General features: G+C 41.1%; 1 protein-coding gene and 1 long non-coding RNA gene across 2 annotated transcripts; one reads left to right on the top strand and one right to left on the bottom strand.

Moving 5' to 3' along the window:
* The first annotated feature begins 36 nt into the window (after positions 1-36).
* LOC110503967 (vacuolar protein sorting-associated protein 26B-like) lies at positions 37-3,678 on the top strand. The gene is made up of 6 exons (XM_021582657.3): positions 37-843; positions 1,044-1,200; positions 1,501-1,665; positions 1,858-2,033; positions 2,125-2,267; positions 2,491-3,678. Exons 1-6 carry the CDS (start codon positions 621-623, stop codon positions 2,626-2,628), a joined length of 1,002 nt encoding a protein of 333 aa, XP_021438332.1. The 5' UTR covers positions 37-620; the 3' UTR covers positions 2,629-3,678.
* Positions 3,679-3,843: 165 nt separating this feature from the next.
* On the bottom strand, positions 3,844-9,195 carry LOC110503968 (uncharacterized). Its single transcript, XR_016491374.1, has 2 exons — positions 5,736-9,195; positions 3,844-5,584 (listed from the first exon to the last, which is right to left on the bottom strand). It is a non-coding gene; the product is annotated as an uncharacterized LOC110503968 (long non-coding RNA).

The raw sequence follows: 9,195 nt of genomic DNA on the forward strand, positions 1-9,195 counted from the left end.
TTGCAAATGACTACAGAAGAGTTTAACTTTTATTTTGAAAAATAATGCAGTCAACCAGACAACCCCGGAAGTGCAACAACATAGGAAATGATCGCTTGCAATATTATGCTTTTTCAGGAAATATACAATTTAACGTGAATAACGTTCTAAAGGAAATCAAGACCCACTATAATGTTAATCGGTGCCTGAATGACGACGGATACATCTTGAGTTCGAGGGAAACGCTACATTCTTCAGTGTTTGTGGATATCACCATGCGACATGTTTTGTAGTATTTAGGGTATTTCATCGAAAGGGATATGAAGACATGGTGCTGTGTGTAAATGAATTCAATTGAATTTGAGAAGAAATATAAAGGTAAAATAACGGTAACATTTGCATATTTTTCCAGACCTCCCATCTGCATGTGCTGACTATAAGCAGAATTACTACGTTCTGTGATCATTGCTGGTAACAAACAAGTCGGTGTTGTTGCACTTTCCGTCATTTCGAATGAACGACAGAATTTACTTCAGTAAGAAATAGGTCACTGAAAGTGTCACCTAAATTGGTCTTAAAAGATCTGTTCAGATCCGATCAATCTTAACCTTGTTCATAAAACGGGCCAGAAAATAACAAGCATGAGTTTCTTCAGTTTTGGCCAAAGTGCAGAAATTGATGTAGTTCTGACTGATGCTGAGACGAGAAAGAAGGCTGAACATAAGACTGAAGATGGGAAGAAGGACAAATATTTCCTATTTTATGATGGGGAGACTGTGGCAGGAAAGGTCAACGTTACACTGAAGAACCCTGGGAAAAGACTGGAACATCAAGGCATCAAAATCGAATTTGTAGGCCAGATTGGTGAGTGTTCTTAGTTTAATGCAGTGATATCTATTCCAAATAAATCATAATAAATCCAATGTCGCTTTATGTTGGACTTTTTAGTTAACAACAGTTGTGTCGATATGTGCCAATAGGCCTGGATATATTCTTCTATGAGAGAGTGGTTATTTTGTGATGTCTTTGAATGTCTGAAATGTGTACCTGTCCTTCCTTCACAGAGCTGTACTACGACAGAGGAAACCATCATGAGTTTGTCTCCCTGGTGAAAGATCTGGCAAGGCCTGGTGAGCTAACTCAGTCACAGACATTCGACTTTGAGTTCACCCATGTTGAGAAGCCCTATGAGTCCTACACAGGCCAGAATGTGAAGCTACGGTAAGGAAACATTCAGCCTGAACATTCTCTGCCAAAATAACTATTACTTTATGGCTCACTTTTTAACCCGAGATCCCCTTTGACCTGTCAGTCATGTGCCTAGCACTACATCCTCAGCAAGAGTAATGTTTGTGTGCTTCACATGCTCATTGTCTTGCATTAAACACACAAATCGTGATTAGTGGTTATGATGATGCCCATCTTATGTTATAGCCTCAGGATGCAATGAGGATATGTTGTTGGATGACATCTGTTGAGATTACAGTAGGTTTGCTCAGTGTCTGTTGCTTGTACTTGTAGATATTTTCTGCGCGCTACGGTGAGCAGGAGACTGAATGACATCAGTAAAGAGATGGATATCGTGGTGCACACACTCAGCACGTACCCAGAGCTCAACTCATCAATAAAAATGGAAGTTGGGATCGAAGACTGTCTCCACATTGAGTTTGAGTACAACAAATCCAAGTAAGGCTGAAAGAGATACATTTTTTCAGTACCCTCAGTCACCTCAATTTTTTTGTCAATTTACAAAATGACAAAATGCCACCTCTCCTAGTCACAGCAACATGCAGAAATCATTGTAGCTTAGAACCTTTCCTTTGACTATTTGTCTTTGCGGCAGAGCAGTCCTGTGACAATCCTTCCTGTCTTTCACAGGTACCACCTGAAAGACGTCATTGTGGGTAAGATCTACTTCCTGCTGGTGCGGATTAAAATCAAGCACATGGAGATTGACATCATCAAAAGGGAGACAACTGGCACCGGTCCTAGTGTATACCATGAAAATGACACCATCGCCAAATATGAGATCATGGATGGAGCTCCTGTCCGAGGTAAAGGATATAGTGAAGATTGTATGCTTTTGAAAATTGCAATACTCAAACTACCCATCAGGTCTAACTGGGTGTTTTAATTATGTTTAAGGAGAGTCAATTCCAATACGGTTGTTTCTGGCTGGCTATGAGATGACCCCTACCATGCGAGATATCAATAAGAAGTTCTCTGTGCGTTACTACCTTAATCTGGTGCTGATTGATGAGGAGGAGAGACGCTACTTCAAACAGCAGGTATAGAACAGTGGCTTCTGATGGGTAACTGTTAGCAGTGATCCCAGATGAAATTATATGCCCTTAGAGGGAATTTATCAGGTGTCAGGTTCAACATGGTGTATCCATTGTTCACTGTGATGCACATTATATACTGCATTCCTACCTAGCAGTAAATGTGTCCCTATGGAAATGCTTTAGTGATTTAAGACAATGAGCTCATGACCACTTCCTTCTCAATCAGGAAATCACACTGTGGAGGAAAGGGGATGTGGTGAGGAAGAGCATGTCGAGCCAGGCCACCATCGGAGCCCAGCGGTTCGAGGGCTCAGTCAGTTCAGAGAGCGCCCTGGAGAAGGCGGCGAGGGAGGACAGCGCCTAAAGCTGCCTCCACTCATTCTCCTCACAGAAGACTGGCAGTGTCTGTGGAAAAGTAGTGGGGGCACCTGTCAACTCACATGATCACTGATAAAGTAGTCCTCTGTTTATTAGGGCTGCTGAATAAAGGGATAAAGGAAGGATGAAGGGAAGTCTAGAGGTAAACACCTGAACAATGAAAAAGAAGCCTGCATGAGGCATTACAGAGGTCTAAAATTCCGCTGCAGGTCAATTCCATCCACACACATATCCGGTGAAAGGTAAGCCGGCCACTTGTTTAGATCTCCCCCTGTGCGTGGTACCCGAAAAATGGAATATTATACCCTGTCATCTTCAATTTATCAACTTTCTTTGTCACAAAATATATTTCTAGCTTTAGCTTTAAATGAATGGATTCTAACTCCGTCTACAACACTGTATTGTCATAGGGAGTTAGTCATGAGTAACAGTGATGCATTTTGAAAACATTCCATACCCAGTCAAATGCATTCCTGACATTTGAATGTGGTCTGTCATAATGAAATCTGAAATTGTGTCTTTACACAGATAGGTATCCGTTGCTTCTCCACATACACATTAGCCTCTGTCCTTGTGTAATGATTGCAGGGAGATCAATGGAAGGTTTCTACTGCATTGGAAGTGTCATCCAATTTCTTTGAGTGAGAGGGCTAGATAAAGTATTACTAACCCATTCATTTTAAAGTCCTGCAAATAAGAGCTATAGAACTCTCACCCTCTTATACCATCATGTACAGTGAATAGCATACAGACGGTCACAATATGACCATTACATTCACATGCTTTACCTAAGCATTCCAATACTGTTAGGCGGGGATTTTAAGTGCTTGTATTTGAGGTCTGATATTAAGAAGTCTTCTGTATCGTCCATGTTAGACTTGAAATGTCGTGCCTAAGTGTATCTCGCAAATTAAATCCTGTTGCCTCAATACGTTTAACACTTATTTTAGCCTGAAATGTTCCTGTATTTTTTTGTGCTCTGCAAATGACTAATTATAGCCCCTTCCCCAAAACTGAAATAAATTGATGCCATATGCATTGTTATCCACACACTCATTTTGGTATAGAAATAAGTTGCTTGCACGTGATAAATATTTAAATGGACTGATGAAATGATTGATTACCTTGGAAATGAAAATGTTGCATGTTTAGACTGAAATGATCTCCTTTATAGACAGTGAAGGCAAACACATGAACTGTCTTAATATAAACATTTAATATTAGAAATGAACTCCAGGGTGTTTGACAAACAGAAACCTTGAGCCAATTTTCATTCAATACAAGCACAATGGTTCAATAGACAGTAAACATCATATTAGCAGCATCATCTTGTCCAAATCTTCACAGTGGGTCTTTGTCCTCCAAACTCATTTTAATATATGATTTTACTTAGACAAAAGCTTTGTAAAATAGGATGAGGTGGAGATTTGACAACCATATTACTCAGTGTCACTGATCTCCACGTACCACTGGTGAGGGGCTGGACAGACAGCCTGGCCCTGGTGAAGAGAGCCATGCCGTTCAGGGGCCTGCCTTGTGCTGCAGGTGGGTCTTCTTCAACTCAGACAGAGGAATGAAGTACTTCAACATCCTCTCAAACTGGACACCAACCTGGCAGTCACACATGAAACAAGCCAGCAGAGCACTAGTACAGTCTAAATTGGATTTTAAAAAAGCCTGTTACATATCAGTGATGTATCTTGATCTCCAGCCATTTGAAACACAAACAAATGTAAACATGAAATCATTCATATCATACTCCATCTGGGGTTGTCTGCCTGGCTGGAGGTGTCGTAATGGACACCTGTCTTGTCAAACTGACTGTGGTCCACATAGGACTCCTTTACAATCTGGAAAAGAGAAAGCAGGTGAGAGGTACCATACCTGAAACACAACCAACAGAAATAGGAACAGGTAGAGGCTCACCTTCATAACTCAATGCTCCTTTCAGTTACTGTGCTAGAAGAATACTTGCTGCCCCGCTTTCATGTCTCGCATGAAGTTACAGGCTCGGTAGTTCCAAACATCCCAACAACCCGTTTGATTGGGAAGAGTCTTCAAATCCTTGATCCCAAAATGGCATAGTAAATAAGCCTTAACAAGCCATAACAACCCATAGGGCAAGAGCCTATCTCCTGTTTCTGTATATCGTTAGGCAGCTTGATGTAAAAGTATACCCCCTAGACAGGATGCTAGTCTGCCGCAGGGCCTTACCCCCAATCCATTTCCTTAGTGCTGAAAGCCTAGCAGATCCATCAGGTCCCATTTGAGTCTTTGGTATAACTTGACTGGGGATTGAACCCCCAACCTTCCAATCTAAGGGTGGACACATTAACCACAAAGCCAGACATGGAATAGCCATAGATGACACCATCCTATTATAAGGAGAACAGAATATCTTGACATTTTCAAAGCATCTCTCTGGCTCTGTGACAGTACTGTGGGAGTGGGTATAATTGGAACGTTCCAACAGGAATCAGTGCCAAAAACTTTGTAAAGTACAAGGTTGCCAAAAACAACACATACAAAGTAGATCAATTCACCTTGCTAACTAGCTGCTCAATAGACATCAACTCACCACATAGCTTATTCTTAATGTTTGTCCATAGCCTACCAGAGTGAGCAGACATTTTTTTTAATACACGTGGTGAGTGAAATAATTAATGAAATAGCCCATTCCCTACCCGGTATCTTATTCGGCCGCTATACAACTTTGTATGCTTGTTTGTTGGATACCTTGTTATTTACGAAGTTTTGGGAACAGATTAATGTTGGAACGTCCAATTATACCCACCTGTACTACGGTCATTCAGGTGATTTTTCTTCCTTTGAAGTCGTTTTCAAGTCTTACCTGAGCCTTTCCCCTTCCCCCCGGACTGCCTGACCAATCTCCAATAGGGAATCCTCACTGCGGGCACAATTTTTTGTCTCTTCGTCATTGCCTGGTTAACAGTACATAAAATACATTAATTTATTAATAGCCATTCGACAATCAAATCATTGTGGTAGTAAAGTGATTGTGAAACAGTTTCAGGGACATTGAAAACCTTGCAATGTCATGTATTGTACATAAATGTGAATGCTTTTACTTACTGGATTGTAGTTTTCTTGTGGTTCCACGAGTTCTCATTGTATGTGGCATGTCTGAGAGATTACGAAATAGTGGTTGGCTTGGAAGAAATTGAACCTTTAAGTCCTATTCCAATGATGCCTAACCATTCTGTGTGCGTGACAGTAGGTGACATTTGATTTAAAGCAAATGAAGAACGTGTTTCATTAAATCAGTTAATTATGCAAAGGATTACATTGTTATTTACTGGTATGTTATAAACATGCGAATCGAAGTGGTCACGTCATTAAACTCAGAACACTGCAAAAGGAAGGACGCTGAATAATGAATAACTCCCGCGCTAGTGACGTATGTTCAAGGCACTTGATGTAGAAACAGTTTGCTTAAGTTTGATTTCTCTGTTTAGGCCTCCTTAATGTCTATGGTTTAAGCAAGCAATTTACCTTAGGGTATATTTCGGTGGTTAATGAAATTACGAGAAAAATGTGCCTTTCACCTGAAAAAATATCGAAGAAAACTAACCAGGACCTGCACAATCTAAGAACTACACTTATCTTATGTTACGGAACTACAGCACCCGCGTGATATAACCAGTGACCTACATGGCGGCCGTTGGAACGTTCTCTAGTTGCCATACTGAGTTTATGCATTGGCAGAAAATGTCGTTTAATATTGAACAGCACACAGAAACGAGGAAGAGCTTCATGCGTAAGTTCCATGAGCATTTTAGGGTTCAAATCGTTGGTAGAGTAATGCCAGCAGCATACCACCCTGCATACCACTGCTGGCTTGCTTCTGATGCTAAGCATGGTTGGTCCTGGTCACTTCCTGGATGGGAGACCAGATGCTGCTGGAAGTGGTGTTGGAGGGTTAATATAATGTAATTAATATAATTCTAAAACTGCCCTGTGTAGGGTGCTGTCTTTCGGATGGGACGTTAAACAGGTGTCATGACTCTCGGAGGTCATTAAAGATCCCATGGCACTTATCGTAGGAGTGTTATGGGATTCTGTGTTTTACATTATAGCCATTAACATATATATGATTAAATATTATCTGATGTTGGCTGTGTGAGGTATCTGCGTTTGTGCACTTGAGCTTCATCATGAGATTAAACAACTGCTTGCTACATCTGCTTTGTGTGTTTGTGTGTGTGTGACTATACTGAGCAACATGGTGTGACTGCTGTATGTTGCAGAACTGTAGATAACAGCTCAACATCTGCTTTGTGTGTGTGTGTGTGTGTGTGTGTGTGTGTGTGTGTGTGTGTGTGTGTGTGTGTGTGTGTGTGTGTGTGTGTGTGTGTGTGTGACAATACTGAGCAACATGATGTGACTGCTGCATGTTGCAGAACTGTAGATAGACGGGTACAGGGAGGAGAGGCTCATCACGAGGTTGGATTGAGATGGAAAAATACTGAACAACACAATAGCAGGAACTGAGCAACTGTTATAACTAGGGTGTGATACCAGAACAGTGAGAATCTATCTATACATCGACAGAGGGTGAACTCCAAGAAGCGCCAAGGGGCTGGGACTAGTCTGAGCAAGTCTAAAACCATGCTCAGCCTCTACTGTGATAGACATAGTTCCAACCCGTCTGTTGGCTTATCACAGTATAAGAACAACTGTTTACGTACATCCTGACAGTTCTTTGTTCTACCCTGCGTGGTGTTACAGTGAACCCGTATATACGAAAATTGCATTTACCATTTATTGCCTGAATTTGATTAAAGATAATTGAAGAAAGATTCTGCTTTTTATTTGTCCTGACATCGGATTCGAAAGACTCAACCCTATCAGAGTTAACCCTGGTGTCCTGGCTAAATTCCCAATCTGGCCCTCAAACCATCATGGTCACCTAATAATCCCCAGTTTACAATTGGCTCATTCATCCCCCTCCTCTCCCCTGTAACTATTCTCCAGGTCGTTGCTGCAAATGAGAATGTGTTCTCAGTCAATTTACCTGGTAAAATAACGGATAAATAAAATGCGGACTTGCACTGCTGCAGTCACCTGAAGCGTTTACATGCGTTAGTTGGGATGAGCAGAATTTCTAGTAGGTAACTGACTGCATAAAGTGTCTTGTTTTTCATTGCTAAGTGTGCATTTTCCAGAAATGCATTGCTACTTATGTGCTACTTAGTCATATTGACCTCTGTTAGTAACGTTATACTGTACTACCTAACTAGCTATGTAAAAACCTCTGGTGGTCAAGTGACACTCAATTGTTATTTTGCAACTAAAGTAGTCGTGTTGATGCATTGTAACAGTATGCATTTTAAGAATGCATGGTGGTGTACAGACAGGCTTACTTGAGAATAGACACTTGATTCCTATTGGTCAGCCATGTCTCCTTTCCACCTCTCAAATCAAATTGGTCACATACACATGGTTATCAGATGTTAATGCGAGTGTAGCGAAATGCTTCTGAGGCAGGGGGGTGGGCTTCTGTCCTGATCTACGTTGACTTGACAGATGTGATGTAAGGGCAAGTGTGATGTGTGAGTCATGTTCAATGGTTGTTTCAACTATTTCTCTTCATGTAAAAGTGTTTCAAATGATTCTGGTAATTATACCGTACTCTACAGTACTACCATTGTCTAACACCGCTAGACTTTATGCAGTAGGTACCCTTCGTGACTCTGTTTTTAACAGTGCTAGGTTTTATGCAGTATGTGCCCTGTGTAACCGGTGCTGAACTGCAACGCTGTAACTCTGCATTGTGTGTGCGTTGGAGATCAGGTTGTTTTAATTAATGTTAGAGTTGCGTAAATTCGAATCTGGTATCAGGATAAATATAACAAGTCACTGATTTTATACTATGTATTTTTTATTAGCTAAGTAATAAATGGCAAATGCAACTTTCGTAGATGTATGTAAACAGTATTCTTTATACTGTGATAGACAGTTCCAACCCGTCTGTTGGCCTATCACAGTAGAGGCTGGGCGTGGTTTAAACTTGCTCAGCCTATTGCAGGCGCTCAGGCGGGTCCCCGCCTCTTGGCGCTTCTGTTGATAGATGTAACTTTTGCTGTGAAGAAAATCCATGCGCTCATGCTCCATACCGTTATCTCGCACCTGGCTCCTGTTATCTAACAAAAGACCACTTGTTCTGCAACCCCACGCTCTGAATGTGCCCTGTCTTCTGTATTTTTCCATCATGAGAAAGGCCCATGGCCCTGAAGCTTTTAACAATGTTTCAAGTCAACTATGTTGCATAACACATACATACATCCACACAAGCCAACAGCAGATAATATTCAATCATATATATGGTAATAGCTATAATGTAAAACACAGGATCCAACAATCCCCCTTTTTCACACCCCCAAGGGTGTGAACAAAAATTCAGCAATGAATCATATAACAGTTACAACGTTTAAAATACCTTCATGTCCTCCAGTCGATCCCACTATGTACTAGATTGGCTACCAGCCACCTAGGAACTTACAACCCTCATGTCAAAAGAGAACAACAGCTC

Source organism: Oncorhynchus mykiss, chromosome 24, assembly GCF_057628025.1.
Source record: "Oncorhynchus mykiss isolate SJ-2025 chromosome 24, ASM5762802v1, whole genome shotgun sequence".
In the NCBI taxonomy this organism is placed as follows: domain Eukaryota; kingdom Metazoa; phylum Chordata; class Actinopteri; order Salmoniformes; family Salmonidae; genus Oncorhynchus; species Oncorhynchus mykiss.